This window comes from Tiliqua scincoides, chromosome 2, assembly GCF_035046505.1.
Source record: "Tiliqua scincoides isolate rTilSci1 chromosome 2, rTilSci1.hap2, whole genome shotgun sequence".
Classification (NCBI taxonomy): Eukaryota; Metazoa; Chordata; class Lepidosauria; order Squamata; family Scincidae; genus Tiliqua; species Tiliqua scincoides.
Genome location: NC_089822.1, coordinates 34177875 through 34203077, shown reverse-complemented (window position 1 = coordinate 34203077; position 25203 = coordinate 34177875). Strand labels below are relative to the sequence as shown.

General features: G+C 41.2%; 1 protein-coding gene across 2 annotated transcripts in view; it reads left to right on the top strand.

The window, feature by feature from the left end:
- The window catches only part of SSBP2 (single stranded DNA binding protein 2), a 166507-nt gene that overhangs the window by 113805 nt on the left and 27499 nt on the right, over positions 1 to 25203 (top strand). For both annotated transcript variants that reach the window (XM_066614002.1, XM_066614001.1), the window contains exons 6-8: positions 18473 to 18532; positions 20049 to 20115; positions 24009 to 24079. In XM_066614002.1, the coding sequence (XP_066470099.1) occupies positions 18473 to 18532; positions 20049 to 20115; positions 24009 to 24079 (198 nt within the window). The remainder of the gene's footprint in view (positions 1 to 18472; positions 18533 to 20048; positions 20116 to 24008; positions 24080 to 25203) is intronic.

Here is a 25203-nt window from a genome sequence, read left to right as displayed (position 1 = left end):
AGGTAGGCGGTTCGACTCTGTCAGTCTGCTTCTCCAGCGGCTGCATTGGCTGTCCATTCGTTTCTGGGCCCAATTCAAGGTGCTGGTATTGACCTTTAAAGCCCTATACTGCTCTGGACCAGGGTATCTTAGAGATTGCCTGCTCCCGTACAATCCGGCTCGTCCTCTTAGGTCATCAGAGAAGGCCTTTTTACAAGTGCCGCCGCCTAGGGAGGTACGTGGGGCGGCTGCAAGAAATAGGGCCTTCTCAGTAGTGGCACCAACGCTATGGAACTCCCTTCCCCCTGACTTAAGAATGGCTCCCTCTCTTGAGACCTTTCGGCAAGGCCTGAAGACCCTTCTGTTTAAACAGGCCTTCTGAGTTCTCGGCCTTTTAACATCTTTTTAACATCTTTTAATATTTTTTACAGGCCTGATTCTTTTATGACTTGCTGCTGCTCTATGCTCTTTTTACCTATTTTTTACTCTGACTGCTGTTTTTTATGATGTGTTAATATGTTTTTATTTGTTTTTAAATTATGTTTTTATATGTTGTAAGCCGCCTTGAGTCCCTTTGGGGAGAAAGGCGGGATAAAAATAAAGTTATTATTATTATTATTATTATCAAATCTTTCCCAAGGGCCTAGGGTAGGCATTTTTTGTTTCTATATTGTTACGTTACAAATATCACCGTAGTATAGTACAGTGATTATAGATTTGTTTCTATGTTGTTACGTTACAAATATCACTGTAGTATAGTATGGTCATTAATATAGTACGGTGATATAGTACGGTGATTACTAGTTCCTAGTAAGGCGGCCTTTTGTAATTGACTACTAGTGCTTGTGATTATCCCAGTGATGCCCAAATGCTTTTCCAGGTGTTTCAGGATAGCACCCAAGACCCCTATGACTATTGAGATTACTCTTGCTTTCTTGTGCCAGTCTTTCAATTTCTATTTGTAGGTCTTTATACTTGGTGATTTTCTCCAGTTCTTTATCTTCTATTCTACTGTCACCAGGTACTGCAATGTCTACTATCCAGACTTTCTTATCCTTCTTGTCAATGATTGTTATGTTTGGTGTGTTGCGTGGCAGATGTTTGTCAGTTTGTATTCTAAAATCCCAGAGCACTTTGACTTGTTCATTCTCTACTACTTTTTCAGTTTTGTTGTTCCACCAGTTGTTACTTGCAGGCAGTTTATACTTTTTATACAAGTTCCAGTGAATTATTGTTGCAACTTTGTCGTGCCTTTCTTTGTAGTTAGTCTGCATGATCTTCTTGCAGCAGCTGACTAGGTGGTCCACAGTTTCATCAGCATCTTTACACAAGTGACACTTGCTGTCCATAGATGTTTTCTCAATTTTGGCTCAGTATACATTCATCCTTAGTGCCTGATCTTGGGCAGCCAAAATTAATCCCTCTGTCTCCTTTAATTTACCTGTTCTTAGCCAGTGCCAGGTTTTATTGTTATCAGCCTTTCCTGCAATGTCTTTTGTGTATTGTCCATGGAGTGCTTTGCTTTGTCATTTTTCTTTCCTGATATTCATTTGATCTTTTTTATAAGCCAGTTTTGTTATTGTATCAGCATCCCCAGTACTTAACATGTTTTCTTGATAAACCAGCTTCAAGGCGGCATCTTTGCTGTACTTTACATATTCTTGCAATGCCCTTTTTTTTCTTGTGCAGTTTGGTGTACTTGTAACATACTTCGCCCACCTATGCTTCTGGGTAAATAAAGTCTATCAATCGCTGTGTGGATGTAAGGCATGATTCATTGTCATTATCTTCCTGTCTAGCACTTCTAATTCTGCCTGGGTCCAATCTACTATGTCAGCTGTGTATCATGTGACTAGAATTTCCCATGTGTTTATTGCTCTGATGGTGTTTCCTGCATTGAGTTTGGATTTCAAGTTCTTCTTCACCCTCCTAATATATTCATTACTAATCTTCCTTTCAGTTTCTGCATGTTTAATGGTTTTCACCTGAAGGATGCCTAAATACTTGTAATGCTCTTCTTCCAAACACTTTATGTTATCTACTCTAAAGTGTCCCATTGCGTTCAATGGGGCTTACTCCCAAGAAAGTGTATATAGAATTGGAGTCACAAAAGACTGCAATTCTTTAACTTTAGAAAAAAAGTCAAGAATATGATTGAAATCATCACTGTGAAGTATAGTTAGGGCTACTAAAACTACTGATCTATTTACTTGCTAGTGTTCACAGATTTTGAATTTTGAATCTCTTTACCATGTTAGGTTTTGGAGATGGAAAAGAACTCCATCTTGACATATTCATCTATGTTAATCTGAAATTGATTATTGCAACACCTCAGAGTGTGACATCAAAACACAACAGCGTACATACAGTAACCACAGGGCAAATACGTGTGTCCAGATTTATCTTGGAACACACAACTATGTTCACTACACATCAATAATCTAACTACATTTGTGAACACACACTGTTATAGGTAGTTCTGTTAAAGAACTTTGACTGAAATGTGTTTTATGGTATAGTTGTGAAAAACATTGTAAGTTATAGAGATCTTGGAAGCAACAACTGCTGGAGCTCCTCATCACTAAACAGAGTTGTTGGCTTCGTTCAGCAATTGTTAAAAGGTAACTTTTCTCTAAATGAAGCACATTCTCAAAGTGCTCTGTTAAGGACCTGCAATTCTGCAAAATTCTGTACTAAGCAGAATGAAAAGAGTTAACAGTTAATCAAACTGAAAGATGACAAAATCCAAACTGATGGGGAATACTTGAGTAATAAACAGTTGGCTTGTGTTATGCATTCCTGATCAGGGTTGCTGAAGGTTAAATTTCACTTCAAAAGGAATTAGTCCCACTTATAAGAATACAAAGCAAACTCAAGAGTTTCATGTATTTGGGGAAAAAATCCAGCTGTTAAGGATTAAAATTTGGTCTAGATGGATTTCATTTGCACCCAGATCTGTATGCTGCCAGGCAATACAGTATTTGTTTCTAGTGGTTCCCAAAGTCCTCCTTAAGAGGAGGGAAGCATGTAAGTATTTGCTGGGCAGGAGGATTGCAGCAACCAGATCCCCAAGATCGGGCTGTTGCTGGGGCCAGGAGAAGTTTTTTACTTTCCTCCAGCCAGTGCTGGAGTCCTGGGGGTCTGGGGAGCTCTCTGGGGGGCTCCCCAAGCCTCTGTAATTGTGTGTAAAGGGCACTCCTGGTTTTGTGACAAAAACTGGAAATGCCCATTTTTCTTTTTTTCACAGTAACAGAGTCTTAGGGAGCCCTCAGAGGGCTCCGCAGACCACACCCCCACCTCCCAGAACTCCAGCACTGGGCGGAGGTAAGTGTAAAAAAAAACCCTCCTGTCCCTGGTGGCAGCATGATCCTGGTAATCACTTTGCTGCTTGAGACATACAAAATTATGCAGGGGATGGACACAGTGGATAGGGAGATGCTCTTTACACTCTCACATAACACCAAAACCAGGGGACATCCACTAAAATTGAGTGTTGGGAGAGTTAGAACTGACAAAAGAAAATATTTCTTTACTCAGCGTGTGGTTGGTCTGTGGAACTCCTTGCCACAGGATGTGGTGATGGTGACTGGCCTGGACGCCTTTAAAAGGGGATTGGACAAGTTTCTGGAGGAAAAATCCATTACGGGGTACAAGCCATGATGTGTATGCACAACCTCCTGATTTTAGAAATGGGTTATGTCAGAATGCCAGATGCAGGGGAGGGCACCAGGATGAGGTCTCTTGTTATCTGGTGTGCTCCCTGGGGCATTTGGTGGGCCGCTTGAGATACAGGAAGCTGGACTAGATGGGCCTATGGCTTGATCCAGTGGGGCTGTTCTTATGTTCTGCTGCCCCTTAAGGCATTTCCACCCAACATTGCATATATGCAACAGCGATCAAATGTGTACACCTGGGGTAGAAATGTGTTAAAGGGGCAGGGATAAGTACTTCCCTGGCTGGTGGGTCACAAACCACCAGTTTGGGAACCACTGTTCTAGAGCATTTGGACCAATCTGCCCCCAGCAAGCCAATAATTATTGTCAGTAATTGAATATACAAATATATGGAACCTGAATCTTACGGTCTTCAATTGTAGTTCATGTTTTGAGTATCAGTGGCTTGTCCCATCTTATTTTGTATAAAACTTAATTGAAGACTGTGATTTAGCACCTCAGCTGCTTCCATCTAGGAACAGTAAGCACATGTATAGGGTGTACATGTATGGGTATAGGAGAGGCAATATTCTGTACATGTATAGGAGATGCAATATTTTCCCCTTATGACAGGTCCCGTGGCTCACATGGTGCCATTCCTCAAGGACATCCAACCTGGAGGTGTGTGCAGCTGCTATTGGGCAAGGGAGATGAAAAACCTCCATAGGTTAGCTGAGCATGTACTGTCATAGTTTCTCATCTTTCAACCCCCTTCCCCCAAGGAAGTCATGAAGAGAACAGAATTTATGCCTAACTCCTCTCTGTGAATGCTGCAGAACTGTTAACTCTTAAATCCCTGAGAGGAACAGATTTTTTTTTTTTTAACAGCACTTGTCTTTTGGGCAAATAACTCACTACTGTAGTTGCAAAATTGCTTCTGCTAGAAGAGTGTGGATGAAGTGATGACTAAGAAATATGAAACACAGACATCTATGTGACTACAGTAATTGGTTATTGTAACAATTTATTAATGTGTTCTTTAGATATACCTGTACTGTATTATAGATATACACATTGGATGTTGTCTAGTTCTCAGTCCCGGTTACCAGTGGTATTCATAGCACTGAGGTATTCCGATGAAGAAAGGTATGTTGATAGCCAGTGGTATTTTATATGCTGTTTATATGTAAAGGCTTATAAAAATAAACACCTGAACTTTATAAGATTATCATGCCATCTAGTGGTCATTAGTTTGTCAACACTTGCTCTTAACTAATATACAGAATTACTAGTTGATCTTGTATTGTATATTTACAAGTAAAGGAAGAATATTAATCATAAAGACAATCTGGGTAAGTTTGTTTTAGTGATTTATAATAAAATTTATATCCCATCTTTCTCTGCAAGGCAGACACAGGACAACAAACAAAATAAAATACTATATATTGAACTTTATATATTAAGACTACAATTCTGTACACACTTGCCTGGGAGTAAGTCCTACTGAATACAGTAGTGGAACTTCTGAATAAAACTGCATAGGATTGCACTGTTAAAATAACTGTATTCCCATGTTACTCATGCAAGCTGGTGTAATTACTAATGATGATGACCCTTATGATAAACTTTATAACTACTATCTGGAGACACGTCTGTGCAAGCAAGGAAAAGGGGACAATTTTTGTTAATGTCCCTTAACTCTACAACCCTTGATACCCCATACAGCCCTGTTCTGGTGTCTCCTGACCCTCTCCCTAGAACAGAATTTTGGTAGGCTCATACAACTTCTATGGCAAGGATGTGGCTGGGAAGTTCACTCCCTCAATCTTATTTCTGCATGTGCTTCTTAGAATATGACCCTGTTTTCCTTTTATGATTAAAATGTAAATTGAGTAGTATACATTGATAAAATAACCATAAGTCTCAAATGAAGCTCTAAATGAGGCTATAAAATGAACACGTTTGTTTTAGGTATTTTCAGATCCTTTTGAGTGAATCTTGTGAGTTTTTTTTAATTTACCTTGGTGATGTTAGTAGCCCTCCCAGCTTACTAACACCCATTCTAGAATAGTTTGTTTTATTGATTTAATCGGGTTATATCCTGCCTTTTCCCCCCACTGAAGAGTCATCTAAGGCAGCTTATTGGTAATAAACTGCAATAAAACAAGATGCAAATACAACGTTACTCACTGTATTTGTCTAGTTATAATAGTATCTTCCCAGGGCCAGTTGCGTTCCTGGCGTTTTCCCCATAACTCTAAAATCTTTCTTCATCTTCTTTTCTTAACTTCACAATTAAGCAGTTAAAGTAAGTTTCTGGAAATGCAAAGAGCATGACCAGCAAGCAGTATGATCCTGATTTTTATATTGTGGCAGAATGGAATGTTATGAAACATAACAGTTACAGAAGACAAATGTTGATCAGCTTTCAAATTTTGTTTTCTGTGGTTTTCTGAATAATTGCCCTGAAACATAACCATATTACATGGAAGCAGGCTCTGTCCTGGTGTTGAGTTGTGGCTAGCATCAATATATTTACATGGCGTTTTCCAGGATTACGTGATATTTAGCAGGATGGTGTAGTGGTTCTGGAGTTGAACTGGGAAGATCCAGGTTCTAATCCCCATGAAGTTTTCTGGGTAACATTGAGCCAGTCACTCTTTCTCAGGCTCATCTACTTCACAAGGTTGTTATGAGAACAGGAGGAACCATGTACACCACCCTGAGCTCCTTGGAGGATGGGTGGTATAAAAATGTGAAAAGTAAAAGTATTCATGAATATAAATAAGAATTTTTTTAATTGAAAAGAGACTTTGTATTTTTCATTGCTATTTGAAGTCATGCTGAATTAATTCTAACTCTGTCTCTACTGAAATAGAAAAATGATTGTAATGGTGCAAAACCCACATTGCATCTCTTTCTTATGGGACATGGGAAAATGAAGGTTTTGTATGAGTGTACACTGATATGAAGAGCTTCAAGGAAAGGCTGGAAGATGATAGAACATACTCACAATTTCAGAGTTTTTGTTTTGGTGAGGACTAAAGCACAACTGACATAGGTGGGTTTGTTTTGTGTTTTTATCACATTTTTTGCATCTGAAGCAGATAAACATTAGTTTAGTAACTTGATTCACAGACATAGTAACTTGATTCTATTAGTAGAACGATGATGGATTTCAGTTTCTTTGTTGTAAGGGTCCGAAATTGAGAACTGCTAGATTGAGAACTGCTACATGAAAAACTTAAAACTTTGTCTACTTATATGGCTCCCTTACCAAAACATACTCGGGTCATGGCCATAAAATATGAACTGAAAGAGCTCCTTGCTTTCTGAACACCAGATGTCAACTCTAAAGTTGTGAGATGTTATCTACAATAGTTGGCAAAAATGTGTGGGAACTTTTCTATTCACTTTGCTTCAGAGATGGGACATTGCTAGCACATATGCACTAAACTTGGGCTGCCATGGTACAATAAGAAGGCTCGAGCTAACATGCATGTACTGCTACTTAAGGCTGTATTGAAGGAACTTTCTCTTACCCTTTGTCTTTAACAGAGACTCTGTTTTCCTTGGCAATCCAACCACCCCCATCCCTGTGCACCTTTAGTCCAGTATGCTGTGGTAAGGGTTGTAACTAGATATGTAATATGTGCATTGTTAACCATCTATTTGTGTAACGTAAAAAGGGCATGTGGTCCTTTTTTTGTCTTATGGAACTATGAAGCTCTTATGGAACCACCAGACAAGTGGAGAACTTCAAGCAGGAGATTATACACATGCATTCTGAAGTGGTACAGTCACATAGAGGAGTAAACTACATACTGTCCTGAACACTTGAATTGTCTTAGAGTAGAATGAACCTTTCTAGACGAAGTTAAATCCTATAGTTCATTTGCAGCAGCAACAGTCTTTTTTAAATATAACCCAAACTTCTTATTTTGAGAGCAAGTCTCAAAATTATTTAAATTACTGCATTAAGTGATTGCAGTTCTGTACGTATTTATGCTGTGCAAAATATTTAAAACTTTCTAGTGTATGCCACTGGAAACCACTAAATATCCAGTTTTTTGCAAGTGCATTCAAAAACCCAGTCTTAGAACTCATGGCAACAGGTATGGAGATGGCAGTACTTGTTGGCATCCTTCAGTCTCAGAAGACTATGGTGTCACACTCTGAATGGTGGTTCTGGAACAGAGTGTCCTCTCCAGTGCGCGAAGCCTGGGCAAAGTAGGTATGGAGGATAGGCTGTTACCCATGCAGCAAATCCCCCCTCTCCACGTTGCTGAAATGATCCAATGGAAAGGCAGAGGCCAATACGGTTGGTTCCAATGGCGTCGCAGGAGTTGCCAGAACGTGACTGTGTTCAGCCGTGAACTGCCTCAGGGACTCCGGCTCTGGATTTTGCCTTGAGGTTGACTCCTGAAGCCTTTTCCATAACTGGATGTAGCCACAAGGCAGTGGAGGTTTTGGATCAGAGTTTTCCTTCTCTCAGATGAGCTGCCTTCCCAGGCTGACGAGTCCCATCTACCCGGTGGCTGTTTAGTCGCCTCTTACGACAAGTACAGCCAAACTGAGGGCCTATTCTTATCCCCAGCCCCCAGGGGAAGTACATGCAGATGGCACTACATGCCACTGCAAACCAAATTGCTGAGGGAATTGTTTTTTCTATTGGAAGCTTTTACCGAATTAATTAAATCCTTCTATGTTGTGGTTTCTGTAATATCACACATGATGAGGCTCAGTATTTGAGCAGAGCTGACTTTGGAAGCTTCAGAGTGTTCTGCCCCTACTATGCTTGAGTGAGCTGACCCCATGCGTAGACGTGGGTCTCAGGTGTGTGAAAAGCTCAGTCCTCCAGTTCCTTTTTGGCCACTGTTAAAGTAGCATTATTTTGGCATACTTCCTTTTGCCAGATGTTTCCTCAGATTCAAATTTTTGTTGTATATAAAAGTTTTACAACAAAATCCTAGGCATGTGTACTTGGAAGTAATTCCCACTGTATTCAGTGGAATAGGCAGCCCAATCTATACTTCCTGGTGTCCATGAAACAGCAGTGCCAAAACGGCAACCTCTGTGTCCTATGGGCGCCAGGAAGCTGCCAGATGTCCTCTCAGGGGGACTTTTGTCCTCTTCCCCAAAGGAAAGCTCCAGGCCCTGCAATGGGGCCAGCTATTTTGCCAGTGCAGACAAGAGAACATCCATGTTGGGCTTTTCAACCCGGCACAAAGAATAGGATCCAGTGGAGCAGGGCTCTGCCGGTCCTGCCCCCCTTCCAAACCAATTCCTACCCTGCCTTCCCTCCACCCCAGCACACCTTTCCCTCTGCCTTGAAAGTCCATAGCACTGCCCAGAGTACTTTCCTTCCTCTAGGCGGAGTCTGCCAGGTGCTGGGCCTGGCACTGGCTACTCTGAGGATGCTGTAAACACACTTTATGGCACTCTTACAACACTCAGTGTTGGCACTGAGGACCTTTAGGATTGGGTCCTTAGTGAGTGTGTAAAGTGTGTTTAGGATTTCAGCCTTAGTAAAATACAAAAACTAATATACAACTAATATTATATTAAATAGAAGCGTTGCTTAACAACCTTCCACCTAACGATGGACCACATATATCACGCTGATCAAAGCACAACAAAGAGGCCCTTAATGAGGCAGTCAAGTGTCCAGTAGCTTGCACAGCAAGTGTCTGTTTACACAACAGACAAGAGGCTATTAATGAGGCAGTCAGGTCTGCCATAGCCTGCAGCATCGTGTCAGTTGACACCACAAAGAAGAAGCTCTTAATAAACTCTTAATGAGGCAATTGGTCTTCAGTAGCCTGTACAGTGAGTGTTTGGCATGGAGTGTCTCTTTACATAGCAAAGGCACTAGATTACAACCTAACCCCAGAGGGCTTCCCCAGGCCTCCAATGCCTTTATAAAGCATTAAAAAGTCACTTCTGGTTTTTGACTCTAAGAGTCTGTCTGAGTCCGGCAGAGACTACAGATGGATGTGCATCACCTCTGCTGGAATCGGAAGACCCTCTGGAGGTGAGCAGAGCTCCTCTTGCGTCCGGCGGGGAGGCATTTGCTCATATCCACAGTTTCACTTTAACCGCGAGGGGGTGTGTGTTCTGGAATGGAACCCCTGTGGATACTGGAGCATACCTATATACCTACATTAATAACACTGTTCAACAATGAAATTTTTACAAGAATGGAAGTAGTTTTTCTTTATAGATTTTTGGGCGCGGAACACAAATCACAGTTAAAATACTCTCCTAGCTCAAATTTCCAAGTAAATCGACCATTTCTGTTTCACATATATTTCAATGGGATGTCCAAATACTAGGAATAAAATCTATCGTATTTACCTTCTTTATATGTGTTTTTTTTTTGTTTTTTGTTTTTGCCTGCTGAATGTGAGGAACGTCCAGTGCATCTTTCTGGAGCATCCAGCAAAAATCTGCTAACATTGCAATCCTTTTTGTTGTTATTGTTGTGATAACATCCAATTGAAATATATGTGAAACAGAAATGGTCAATTTACTTGGAAATTTGAGATAGGAGAGTATTTTAACTGATTTTTGTGTTCAGTGCCCAAAAATCTGTAAAGATCAGCTAACTTCATTTTTGTAAAAAAAGGTAAAATTTGTTGAACAGTGTAATTTCATGAAAGTAGTCAGCCTAGTGGGATTGCTCGCAAATTTTCTGCATTGTAGTTTCTGCCTAAGAACAAACATGCATCCCACTTACAGTGTAAGTCATCTTAAAAAGATGTATAAAACTTTGTATGTAACAGAGAGGCTTGTGCTTCTTAAACTGGGTAGTTATGTGGATATTTATACCTGGAGTATAGAAAGCATTACTCAGAAAGTAAGTTGCAAAAGTCAAATAATGCAAGAAAGAACAGTAGACATGACCATACTCCACAAATTCAGCATTACATTACGAAGGTCCTATTGGCTTAGATGTGACCTGTATGTTTTTAGGTACGATTGCTTTATATTTTGGCCCTACTTTTTTTTAATTCCCCAACTTTAGCTCTTTAGGGCACTACAAAGCATTTTGAAGAGAGAAAGAATCAATTAAAAAAAGCATTTCTGTCTTACCTTTCTCTCACTAGGACGCACAAGGCAGCAAACAAACCCCAAAAGCATGCAATTTAAGCACAATAAAATTAACTGGCTCCTTCCTTCATCCTCTTTCCCCTGCAATCAAACAGAAGAAGAAAATAAAAAATAAATTTATATCAGCACTACCCCACTGTAATATTGGATGACAGTACTGTCTATATCATCCTGCTGGAAATTTGTGGAATCACATTTTCACAGTCTCTTAAAACTTGAATCAAAGCATTAATCAGACAAAGGATTGACCAAAATATGCATCTCAGAATCTTACCAATACTATACTCTTAAACTAGTGCTTATAGCATTGTTTAAAGCAGTGGTTCTCAAGCTTTTAGCACCGGGACCCACTTTTTAGAATGAGAAACTGTCGGACGCACTGGAAGTGATGTCATCAACAGGAAGAGTTTTAACAATCCTAGGCTGCAGTCCTACCCACACTTACCCATTTACTATCATTGTTAAAAGCATATACATAGTAGTCTGTTAAAGTACAGATCTGTAACATTTCCCCAAATGCTGTCACATACCTTCGTAGCATTAAGTCTAATATATTAAAAATAAAATATTGAAATGAATGGGGACCCATCTGAAATTGGCTTGCGACCCACCTAGTGGGTCCCAACCCACAGTTTGAGAAATACTGGTTTACAGCAAAAGTAGTTATTACATCTTATGATAAAATCTTGAGAAGCATTTTCATGACACCCTGCTGATACTACTTGGTGTTGCAGTAGACCAGGGGTGTCCAAACATTTTGGCAGGAGGGCCACATCATCTCTCAGACACTGTGTTGGGGGCCAGGAAAAAAAGAATTAATTTACATTTCAAATTTGAATAAATTTACATAAATGAATTTATTAGCAATGGAACTTATATATATGAATGAAGGTCTTACAGTAGCTGAAGGCCTATAAAAGTCCTTGCACAAAGCAAGGCCAGCCTTTCCTTCACTGCCACTGCTGCATCACAGACATGAAACAGCAAGTAGGGGAGGGATCCCTTGTCCCACAGCTCAGGTGAGAGGTCGAACAGTTATCCTCATGCTGAGAGCAGTTTTATCAGGCCAGCACAGGCTCCAGCAAGTCTCTGGAGGTCCAGAGGTTCATTGGAGACTGGGGGCTCCCTAAGGGTCAGATTGGAGCCCCCAAGGGCTGCAAGTGGCCCCCAGGCCGGGGTTTGGACATCCTTGCAGTAGACAAGTGAAACTATTTGCAAACCAAATGACTAATCTGTTAATTCATTTTCAGTCACTGTTATATGGATAATATTTTCTTTCTTGGTATGTGTATGTTTGAATTCTCAGCTTCCATTTTCCCACATCTGTTCAGTGTGATATGCTGTCCATTATCATACTGCTTTTCTTGCATGCAGCCCGTAGTAGAAAATGTACACATACCTGACTATATGGTGGCTTTTACCTTCTTTACCTCAGTTTACAGCCTGGTTGCTTGACTGCCCAATTGTATGTGAAACTGTCTATATTTTACTAATCAAAGTGCTTTTTAATGTTCTTGAGACATGTATGCAATCTACAACAGACTGCTGGGTTGGTGCATGAAAGCACAACCAGAAAGTAATTTTAAAAAATGAATATTGTTTAAAATTTCTGTTGGATCTGATATGAAATGTTTTGTTCTGCTCTATCCTGAAATATTGTTGGCATAATATATTTTCTTTTGATACTTTATAAATTTTGGTTTAGCCCGTTAGATATCTGAAATATGAGATATCTGAAAACTATAAGATTGGTCAATTCCCCTGTCTTTGATGTTAATGGGAATTGAAGCAACTCATACAAACGTAAGAAGAATGTATTGTTTCAGTTCTTCTTTATATTGCTTAGGGCGTAATTCTAACCCCTGGCAGTAATGGACCTGCCCCCATAGCACCCTGGGTTGTAGATCCACAACATGCTGCCCCCCACATCATGCCACCCCCCCCCCAGGGGATACATACCCAAGCGCAACAGAGGCCTGTGCGACACTCCACAGTGCTTGAAAAGCCTTCTGAGGATTCTGGCACCACCTTAAAGTGTTCTTCCCATTTCCTGACAAAACCAGAAGTACTCTTTAAGATTGCATTAGAAACCTCAACTTTATGCGTGCTGTGGAGTGCCATGCAGGGCTTTGCCTGCCCACGGAATGGCTGAGGGGGGCAGGTGGCGTGGCATGGCGGGTCAGGGCATGGCAGGTGCAGTTTCCAGGGCCTTTGCCCCCTGTCCCCTCCTGTCCTGCCACTGACCCCCTGTTGGGCTGGCACACATCCCTTGTGCTGGCCTGGGGGTGTCACAAATGTACCATAAGACACATCTATGATAACTTGGGAGCTTGGGAGCCAGTACACTGGCCTTTAGACACCAAATTCAGGCTCCATGGTGCCAGTGGAAGATAAGTTTGCACTGGAAGTGGGCTGCCAATTCAGGGGGCTGGGGAGGGCAGAATGGGTGTATTCTGCGGAGGGAGGGTGGTGGGCAGGCTGGTGGGCAGGCTGGGCCCGGGAGAGGGGTAGTCCCAGGATCTGGCACTTAGGCCAATCCTAATACCCCCTTACATTGGCCTGCCCGGATCTGCTCCCCCAGTTTTGCTGGTACAGATCCAAGTAGCCCCATCGCATCAGTTGCTGCATGACACAGGGTAAAGGGAATTGACTCCCCTTACTCTGAGTTATGCCACAGCCAGCCCCAACCCTGCACTGGACAGAGCACAGGCCAGCCAGCCAACCAGCCATTTGTTAGGACAGTCTTTTTTTGTAAAATTTAAACAAAATGAAACCGATGCTGATACTTTAGATAGACTTCATAAAAAAATCAGGAATGGATTTTGATTTATTTTACGTTATATGGCAAATGGATTTAAATTCTTTAAGAAAAATATAGTAAATATCTAAAAATATTCCTCTGTAAATGAATTTATTTGTATTTGGTTGAGGCTGAGATTGAGATAAATTTCTAATTTCAGATGTTCAGATTTCTTCTGTAACTTCTCCCCTTACTTGACACTTCAGTGTATTTTACATTAAGCATTTAATGTTTTGCTGTAAATTAAACATTTTTATTTGTAAAACATATGAGAGAGTTGATAAGTGGTCTTCAGGTTCATTTTCCCTGCCAGCCAAGTCCTAAACAGTTGCATATGTAACATCACTGCTATGTTTCTGCAGTACCAGTATTTTAACATGCTTTGCCTTGTCTCTTACCATTGTATGTTATGTCATAATTGCTAGTACAAATCTTGCTAGTGCAGGACTGCCTGTGCAATTTGAGTGTTTTGCCGCATCATGTCTGTGTTACCCGGGGTAAGGGGAATTATTTCCCCTTGCCCCGTGCTGGCCTACAGTCAGCCCTAAACTTGCACTCATTACAGTGTAGGCCCGTTGGTTAGAATTGCACTGTTAATAATAATACAGGTATTTACCTTTCTGGCCATTGGATTGCTCCTTTGACTTTACTCAAAGCGGTTTACTTGGGCAGGCTTTAGAGGCAGTTAGAGAACGAGGTTTTTTTGTTTTGTTTTTAAGCTCTTGAGACTATACAGACTATCTTTTTTGCTTATTTTGAGAAAGAAGAATGGACTTTTTATCTGGGACCATTGTGAGTAAAGCAAATAGATATTTCAAAATGATGCCTTCTTATCGGTACTTTGCAGTGCAAATAACTGAGATGAAAATGGAAGAGCAAGACATTTGGGCACTGCAGACTCTATTTTCATCATTTTTAACAGATTAAACTTGGCACTTCTAGAGATCTGACAATTCAGAGTTATTTGTTCTCCAGTAGCTTTTGGAAGTACAGATTTACTGGAACACCAATAATTTTTAAAATTGGTTTTAAGACTATCTGCATTTCTCTTCAATATACAGTGGGGGAGCGTATCTGCGGATTCCATATCCACGATTTCAAATATCCGTGGATCAGGTCCACCGGCTCCCCTTCACTCCCTCCAGAGACAAGGGGAGCTGGGCTCCCGCCACCTCTGGAAAATCTTATGAAGCTCACAGCAGCCATGTGCGACCATATCCAGGGCTTCCCTTGAACCTCCGCGTATGCCAGGGCACACCTATACTTGTTTCATCTTTGATATAGTTATTATTTCTGTGTGAAATTAGTGTTCTAGATTGCTTTTCTTGAAGTGGTACCATATAATTGGCAATGATCTAGAGCCCAACACCATGGCTTGGAGCAGTACTTTCCTAAGAAGCAGCATCTGTCAGGTTACTTATGGGAGCTCCTTTCTCCTGTTTTCATCTGAACCACTGTTCCCCTAAAAAAACCCAAGCAGGGTTAAGATTTGACCAGGTTCAGATGTAACCTTAAACCATGGTTTTATCTTGCTTATGTGGCTTGTGTGCTCCCTTTGCATGAGAGAGGAAATTTTCTGCTTTCATTCTCAGTTTAAAATGATACGTTGCTGTGTCTGAACCTGGCAAATTGTAATTGGTGCTGACCATTTGTGAACCAGCCAGGGCTCTTAGTTTACAAACTGTTGTAAGAAAATTCATTTTATCAGATTTGGATGAGATGACAAATTGTGTTTGTTTAGACGAGGAAGCAGCAAATCTCCTCGTTTTGCATGCCCAGGATTCATAGGATCAGTGCTCATAGGATACAGTGGTCACCATTTCATTGCCACTGTAACTCCGGGTGCCGGCAAGCATAGGATTGGGCAGTGAATTTAGCATACATATGGTTAAACTCTGAACATGTGAAAAACTATTTTGAATGCTGTACTTAAGCGATTTCTGTAGTGGACCAAATGTGTACAACTGTGGACCGGGCAAAAATGGGCTAATCCTAGCAGCAGAACTCATCTAACTGTCTATTATAGTCAAATAAAAAAGAGTTGGGGGATGGCAGTATTCTGTATGGGTCTTGAATGTTGGTTGCATCGGCTTCTCACTTATAAAGCTCAGTTTTGGATGTGATATTTTATATTGCATGCTTTTTATTTGCGCAATCAATATATCATCTTTTAAATGATGACTAAATATTTCTTCATCAAAGTGAGTCCTTAATTTTATTTGTGTCTTCATTTAATAATGTGTATATCATTAACCAGAACTACATATAATAAGTGTGTTTAATATTAACATTAGAGGCATGCTCCCGTATCTGCGGGGGTTCAGTTCCCAAACCCCCTGTGGATAACTGAATCCACAGATAGGAGGGGACGCCTACCCTCAGCCTCTGGAAGCGAGGGGAGCTCTGTTCCCCTCACCACCAGAGGGTCCTCTGAGCCCAGCAGAGCCCACATCCATCCATCCATGGCCTCTGTTGGGCTTAGACTGAACCCCTCAATGAAAAAAGTCACTGGGTTTTTCATAAAACTGGAAGTGACTTTTTTGCTTCTAAGTCTGAGCCTGAGAACTGCTCTTCTCACCTCCTGGGGGCACACGAGCATGGGAGCCCCAGTGACCCAAGCCACGAATAAGTAAGTTAGTGGAAGTGGATACAGGGGGATTCGCATTTACTGCCCCCCTGTAAATTCATGAAACTGGGATGTTAGACAATCCAAAAATGCAGATGTAGTTATTAGGTGCATTGTAGTAATGGAAGACTGTCTTGCAAGCATTATGGGAATTGGAAATGGAGCTGAGCACAGTTCAGTTTTTGTGTTGTATCTTATATTTTTGATGTGACCTGGTATAGCATCATGCGAAGAGATAAGAGTGTGAATCAGTACTCCTTGGTTTGCTTTTGAACTCACTAGGGCTGCAATCTTGTCTTTTAAGACTTTCCTGGGAGTAAGAGAGTAAGCCCTATCGGAATGCTTCTGATAGTATAGGGATACATCGGAATGTATAGGGAAGCATTGGAATGCTTCCGATAGTATAGGAATACTAATGTTTACTACTACTAGGGATACTAATGTTTACTACCTATTTACTACTAGGGATACTAATGTTTATTTACTTTGCAGGGTTGTGGTGATTAATATATGTGAAATGTTTTGCATACTCAGATGGGTATATACAAATATTAAATAATATCTTCAGTGAGGGAAAACTCTTCATTGAATACCTAAGCAAACTGCATGAAAATCAAACATGTTTCCCTGTCTTCCGTTCAAGCCTGGACACTAATTGTAGCTGAGACAGAGTTGTGCCGAAATTTACAAGCCTTATTTTTAAGGCTCTAAGGCAGCCATTTTCAACCACTGTGCTGTGGCACACTGGTGTGCCGCGAGTGGTCCACAGGTGTGCCACAGGAATTTGATGGAAGGTCATTTATTAGTGAGGCCCCCACTGGCAGCATGGTGTGCCTTGGCAATTATCAGAAACCTGATGGTGTGCCTTGACAGTTTTAGTGCCTTGTCAGTGTGCCATGAGATGAAAAAGGTTGAAAGTTGCTGCTCAAAGGAACAGTGCAGTCCCTGGCAGAGCATCGCTCAGGAAAGCTTCCGAGCCTTGCACACAAAGAATTATGAAATCCATGAGTTTGACCATGTTTAGGGAAGCTTGCAACCTTGTTATGCTAAAACATAGGCAAGGCCCTTTTATATTCTCTTTATAAGCTTGCCCGTATTGTTGCCTCTGCTTGCAGTACCATGAGCTGGAAAGAGTGCTTGGACAGGGCCAGTCCAAGACTTCCTGTTGCTTCAGGTGTCATGCCAAATGCTGCCCACTCTATACAATAATGTGATGGCCTCTGTTCCTCCCACTTTCCAGTGTTCTAGCTCAGCGCTCTCTTCCCCCACCCCTCTTCTTTCTATCTGCTTCCCTCTTCCTTTACAATCCAGGGAGTAGAAAAAGAAGGAACAGTGGAGGTAAGAAGGCAGACAGAAATAGGTGCTCCCCCCACCAGTCTGCTGTCTGAGGCAGCTGCTTCAGTTGGTCTCATGGATGGGCCGGCCCTGCTTACAGCATATATAAAGGCATTCTGCACACACATTTCTGCAAGCTCATACCTGATTTCCATGTGCGTGGACAGAAAGTGTCTCTTCCATTTGATGGCCACATATTGGCAAAATTGATCTTAACCAACACTTAGGTGAAACAGCGATCTGTTTCACTTCCAGCCCCAGAGGCATCACCAGGGTTTGTGTCACCTTGTGGAGAGCTCATTGGTACTCCACAAGGTACCACAAGATACGACAACCTTGTGTACCAGACAATGCTGTACAGAATAAATTGCAAAATCATATTCACAGTCTAAATGCCAGGGCATCAGTAGGGCTGGTGTAACCCCTATTAACTTTATTTTGATATATGACAGTACAGAATAACAAACAAAAACCACTGGCCCACTTGATGATACTCACACAACTGAATAAGAATTCTAGTATTATTTCTGATACATAGGAATGAGAGCTGACTCATTCTAACACTTTATTTTGGTTCCCTGCTCATAAAGACACCTCGTTGGCTTTTAGAACAGTCAGTCTCATTGATCAGTTCTGAGTGAAGGAAATCTGCTTTTTGTTACATAAGGCAGTTGTGTTTTTTTGGTTAATTGGCCATACCTTTTGATAGAATATAGATAATTTGACAGTTTGTTTCATTCTGCATTAATGGGGATTTTTGGTGGCCCCACAATGCCTCCAGCTTCAGATTGTTACAGGCAATATATTTCTGGTTTTCCACCAGGAAAAACAGTACAATAGAGTTTGGCAGAACTCAAACAAGTTTTTCTGGTACTCACTTTAATCGTAAGTCTATGTCATTGATATATAAGTTTAATTTAAAAATGCTTGTGTGTCTGTTCTTAATCTGATTATCTCCTTTTCTAGCCTTTCATGTCCCCCCGCTACCCAGGAGGCCCAAGGCCACCTTTAAGGATACCCAATCAGGTAAAAATCCTTTTGTAAATGAAATTCTGGTGGGAAAATAATTTACCACAGATACTCAAGTTTAAGTCAATCTCACAGATAAGTCAAGGTTTGACAGGTTTTGAACCAAAAAATCATGGAATTTTCTATGTCCCTTGGATAAGTTGGGGAGGGTTTAAATCTAGGGAGAGTATCTGACTATAATTTTGTCTGATTTTACCTGAGGCCAGATCCTGAAAGATAACCTACCAGTAATTGTTACGTAAGAACTGTACAGTTTCTATTTATTAAAAATATAGTAAAAGATTAACTTTTAAAATTCTGGTCTTCACAACCTTTTTGTAAGCACTATCAGAGTAAGTAGAACCATTAATCAAATCCTTCTCTAAGGTGCCTGATGTATTAAGCCTGTGGCTCAACATATAACATATAACACATAACTGGGAGTGTGCAGTTCAACTCACAGTGGAGAGACAAGCAGCAAGGAATGAGCATGAGCACTGAATTGGACTTTCTTTCAGATGGAAATAAGGATTACATCCTGGTGTTTTAAAAACCAGACCTCTGCCAGACATTTGCAAAATGGAACAAGGGTGCAAAGGGTCGGGTGTGATCCTGCCAGAGAACAAGACTTGCTTGATTTAAATGGAAGTGTTGAACCCTGGCTTACTTTTTTCTCAGGAGGAATATAAAGGTTAACTTTGGCTACAGCTTGCAGCCTTGTTGTCCTGGAGGCTAATAGCCCTTTAATTATATCTGCATTGTTCTGTTGCTTGCCTCTGGGCTTCTCCTGGCTGCAACAATGTGCCTGAGAGCCCTGACCCCCCCATGTGACAGGGAGATAAGGTGAGGAGATGATTTACACTTGATTTATTGGCAGAAATTTCTTGCCTTATAGGTGAGGATCTACAGTAATTAAGAAAGCCAAACTCTACATACACATTTTGAATATAATTGTGCAAGTTGTAAGCAGTATGCAGATATTTGACTTCATAATGATAAAACTTTATTTTAGGATTGTACTCTGAGTCTTCAATGAAATTGAAGTTGTCCTATATGTGAAATTGAATTGAATATCTGACAGGGGTCTCCAAACCCCGGCCCCAGGGGCCAGATGCTGCCTGCAGCAAACTTTCCGGCCCACGGCCAACCTCTTGTCCCCTGTAAGCCTCTGGCTCACTCAACTGAACATGACCAGAACTGTGCTCTGATTGTGCCTGGAGGGTGTTCTGAGGGCCAGAGCGGTTGAATGAATGAGTCCATTCATTCATTCATTCATCCATTCACTCACTCATCTAAGTTTCATCTCTAATTTATTTATTTAATTTTTTCCCCAGCCCTCCATATCACTTCAGTTCCATCTCTAATTTATTTATTTAAATTTTATATTTAAATTTTTTTTCCGGCCCTCCACATCACGCCAGATATTTGATGCGGCCCTCTGGCCAAAATGTTTGGAGACCCTGATCTAAGAGAAAACCATCTGTATCTGTTAATGTATAATTTACTCTCTTTTCTGATGATGATTTTATTATAGGCACTTGGAGGTGTCCCAGGAAGTCAGCCATTATTGCCTAGTGGAATGGATCCAACACGGCAACAAGGTAAAAATGTATTATTGCTAGATGCAGTATATAACATATTTTCATCACTTTTTTCTTCATTTTTCATTGATACTGGTCAGCAGCCAGGGCAACTACTGAGGTACTACAATGATACAGTAGCCTGGATCTTCCTGTTCTTCTCATTAGTCTTCTTGTTGGCAGAATAACAGGGAGAAACTTTCATATTTAATTGTCTCTTTGTGCAAAAGAAACAGGTTTTATGGGGGGAGGGGGCAAAAATTTGAGTTTAAACCATTTGTTCTGTTGTACTGATTGCATCACAGAATAATAAAATTGGAGGAGATCTTCTTGGCCATCTTTTCCAACACTGTTTGATGCAGAAATTCTAGAACTAAAATTAACAGGTGGCTGTCCATCCTTTGCCTAAAGACCTCCAGCAAGGGAGACCCCATCTCTCTACTAGGTAATAGTTCTTGTTGTCAAATTGCTCTTATCATTAGAAGTTTCTCCTAAGTTTTAGCTAAAATCCACTCTTCTATAACTTAAGCCCATTTGATCTAATCGTACAACCAGGGTCATCACAGAAAAAGTCTCTTCCCTCTTTTTTGGGACAGACCCTCAGGAATTTGAAGATTCTAACATGTCACCCTTCAAAAACAAAGAATCTTGAAAGATTCTCCATACTGAAGACTGACATGCAGCTCAATTCTATCTTGCTCTGGAACAGGCAGGCCAGGAGGCCTGCGCTGTATCTAGTGCAAGGTAGGCGCCCGAATTGGCTCAGCCAGAGGCAAGGGGAATCTCTTTCCCTTACCCCCTGGTAAGCCAGCACAGCCCCAATGGGTCTCTTCGATTTGCGCCACCTCTGGAGGTGGCATAAGTCCGAGGAGAGCGGAACAGCTTGCAGCCACTCTGCACTGCTCAGGAACGGGGATAGGATCCCACTCCCCACCCAGGACCACCCTCTGCCTACCTTCCCCACCTTTGAGCGCCTCCCTCCCACCTCCTCCCCACAAATCCCAGAGCCTTGCATTGGCTGAGCTCAGTCGACGCATGGCTCCCTAGCAGAGGTGGAGCGGAGGCTGGACTCAGCCTCCATGGCCGGCATAGGTCCCTGCACCAACCCAGCCAATTCTAGAGGAGGCACAAACGTGCTTTACGGCATGTTTTTGACCCTCCTGGGCTGGTGCAAGGGAGAGCTAGGATTGTGCCCTTAGTCATGTTGTAGGGTCTACTATTATTTAAATGCCTGATACAGATTTCTTACTAACTTCACAACAATTTCCTTTGGATATGTTGAAATTGTTTGGTGTCATCTACTTTTTAGCTAAGACAGAGTTCTGTGCATCTGTTAACATCTTGCTCAGTATCCACTGCTGTGTTTGGCAGCTATGTAGATTTATTATCTGTGTTTGTATAAATGTTTTGAATGATTTGAAATATGTGCTCAAGCTATATAATAGCATTGTCACTCTGAGAAATCTTTAATAAATTAATTGAATGAGTTTTAGCGTGCAGTCCTATACACACGCTATCCATGAGGCCTATCCATGAGGCTAACTGGTCACCTCAGGCATCATATTGGTGGGGGGTGGGTAGTCATCTTTGTCCCACTACTCCTCTTCCCCTCCCGAGATTAAGGGAACAGAGGAAGAGGAGAAGGCTGAGCTACAACATTGGAGAGTGAGAGGAGCAGCGGCTGACACATTATTGTATAAGGAGGAAAGCATTTGGCATGACCCAGGACTCTATACACAATTACCTGGGAGTAAGTCCCATGGAAGCTCAGATGGGTGAGTACTCCTACAAACAATTAGTCTGGAGGTACTTCTTGACCTGGCTGTGTTCTTTGAATTACAGCTTCGGCCAAGAGTGCATTGGTTAATTTTGGTTGATGCACCAGCTTCGTACCTTTCTAGTGAATACAGTTCTGGCCACCATGTCAGATGCAATGGTTGTGTCAAGGTTTGACTATTGTATCATGCTCTTTAGTGGTTGCCTTGAAAGTGTTTAAAACTGTGTAGTAGAATGATGTTGCTTGGTGCAGCATGCTGTTCAATATTCACTGGCTCTTTATTTGTTTATGGGACCAATTCATGGTGCTCTTTATGACCTTTTAAAAAGTCTTTAATCAACTTTGGTTCAGGATACTTGAATGATCACCTTACTTCATCTGAATCTGCCTGCCATTTGGGATCCTGGAGTGACCTCTAGGTCAGAGGTGTGATACATAAGACCCACAGACCAGATAGGGGGACAGGGAAAGAGGAGACGCCAGAATGAGGCCCAGGAAGAAATGGCAGAAATAAGCCTCCCTGAGAAGCTGGGACAAAGCTCTTTATCCACCCCACCTGGTAATTGGGCTCTCCTTGTGCTTCCCTTTCAGGATTGCCTCTTTTGCCTAGGTTCTGGGAGGGAGATTTGGACCTCAGAAATCAAGGAATGCTATGGGAGAAGGGGTAGACTAAGAGGTGTGAAAGTAGCAGGTGCTGCCAAGGCACTAGGAAAGTCTAATTATCATGCAGGCCACCCTTTCAGCAGTACTGCTTTTCCTAAGGCATCACTTTGCAGAGGTCCTTTCAGCTGCTGAGCAGTGAAATGATACCTTGGCAGAAGCAGTCTGCTGAAAGGAGTGGCCAATGTGATAATTGGGCTCTCGCATATCCTGGAAAGATGGTCAAGGCTATGCAGTTAATGAGTTCCTACATGAGAACAAAGTGCTTATTTCTGGTCAAAGTGCTTATTTCTGCTTAATTATGTCACTTCCCATCAGCAGGCATCATGAATGCTGTTTGGCCTTCTGTATGAAATGAGTTTGACACCCCTTTAGTATGTCCCTAAGACTTCTGAAGTGAATCTTGTGGAGACTTGGGATAGGATCTTCTCAGCAGTTATATCCAAATAATAATAATAATAATAATAATAATAATAATAATAATAATAATAATAATAATAATAATAATAATAATAATAACAGGTATTTATATACCGCCTTTCTTGGTCTTTATTCAAGACTTTATTCAAGGCGGTTTACATAGGCAGGCTGATTAAATCCCCGTAGGGATTTTTACAATTGAAAGAAGGTTCTATCTTTCAAGAACCACAACAGTCCAGGTGTTTCACTCTGATCTGGTTTCACATTCTGGCCTCCTTCTCCCACGCTCAGAGCAGATGGAATCGCTCGGCTTCAGCTTGTCAGCTGCTTCAAGGTCGCACGGTGCCGGTGGCCTCGAACTGGCGACCTTGTGGATGTTATCTTCAGGCAGTCGGAGGCTCTACCCTCTAGACCAGACCTCCTGCCCTGATGAAACTCTGTCCCTGATGAAGTTTGCCTAGCCCCCTCAATCTCCATATTCAAGAGATATTGTTTTGTCACGCCTATGACTTGGTTTGAGACCTTTGTGGATTTGCTGTTACTGTGATTAATTGCTGCTAATCTTTTTATATAATTTTGTTGATTTATTTTACATTATTTTTTCTTTCACGATTGTATGCTATCTTGTGTGCACTTTTATCTTTTCTTCTTCTTTTGCGTAGAAATGTAGACTAGAAATTTTAAGAATAAAATTGCATAATGGGTTACTGAGGAAAATTGCTATGAGTCTTTACCAAAATTGTTTAAATTTGCATCTGAATAAAGTTAAGGTTCTGAAGAAAAAGCATTCTTCCTTTGTTTTTAGTTGCACGCCTATGTCAGAGCAGGCATAGTCTTAGAAGAGGAATTCCCTCCTCCAGTATGAGACGACAACTTATACCTGGTGCCTGTCACGCACATGGGTTTTGTATGCATTTGCTTTTGAAAAAAATTAATACATTTTGAAAACATCTGCTGTCCAGTTTTTTGAAAACATGTGTCAAATCAATAAAAACATTTTTACTCAATCTAATGAATCAAGTAAAGCTCTAGTTCTAATATATTTCACATTTTTTAGGACATCCAAATATGGGCGGGCCAATGCAGAGAATGACCCCTCCTAGAGGAATGGTTCCACTAGGACCACAGGTATATTGCTTGCATGTTTTAGTTCACATTGCTGCATTATCATAATTCCTTTCTTTCCTGTGTAGTTCGGAATTATAGAGCTACTTATAGTTGCTGTTTGTAAAGGTGTCACACAGAATTACAACCAATAGACCATACCCTCACTCCAGATTCCTTCAATTGTTAGATTAGAGCGCAGACCATCTGCTTCAAACAGAAGTCAGTTATTTGCTCTCAGAAACTTGTGTCAGGCATGAAGATGATGGCCTGCCAAATCCCACCTTCATCATTTTGTGTTTGGGGAAAATACTGCTTCTGTAAACACGTTAGTAAACAGCTATTAGTAAAGTACTACCTACATGGAACCACTGTATAGTAAAAGTAGTATGTATTTGAGTACAAAGGTGCCTAGGACAAATTGCAATCATGGGAGTTTTATCCATTAATTCTTTTATGGGTCCATATTCACCCATGATATTCATAGATATTCATAGAAAGTTGTTTAAAATACATGTTTTGATTAAAGTGTACCGTTCATTTTCTTCACTTCCACACTAGAAGTTGCATACATACAGCATCAAACTTTCATATCTCTTTTTCACTTAAAACTAAAGAATATCTCTGTTCTATTATATCTCTATTCTATTTCCCAGAAATATACTATTTCTGGGGAAAATACATAATTTTTTTAAAAAGAGAGAAAACGAGTAATAGAAACCAAATGAAAAAATAGTTGAACTGTTTCTAGTTGTTCATCATTTACCATGTTTGAGGATCTATCTAAATTAATCTCTGCACACCTACCCTTTCATCATACAGGAGGGCCCCCATATCTGCGGATGCTGTATCCCTGAATTCAGTTATCTGCAGATCAGGTCCGGGCCTTCCCCCCAGCACGTGCACCCCTGCATGCACTATCTAGAGGTGAGGGGATCTCTGCTCCCCTTGCATCCGGAGGGGAGTCTGAGCTTAGCAGATGCTTAGGACATTCGTCCCCGGCCTCTGCCGGGCTCAGACTGAGCTGTATAGCTCAAAACACATGACTTCTGGTTTCACGGAGAAACCGGAAGTGAAATTTTTAATGCCTTATAAGGCATTGGGAGGACTGGGCTTCCCCAGGCAGAGAAGAGTTTTCCTGGCAGAAC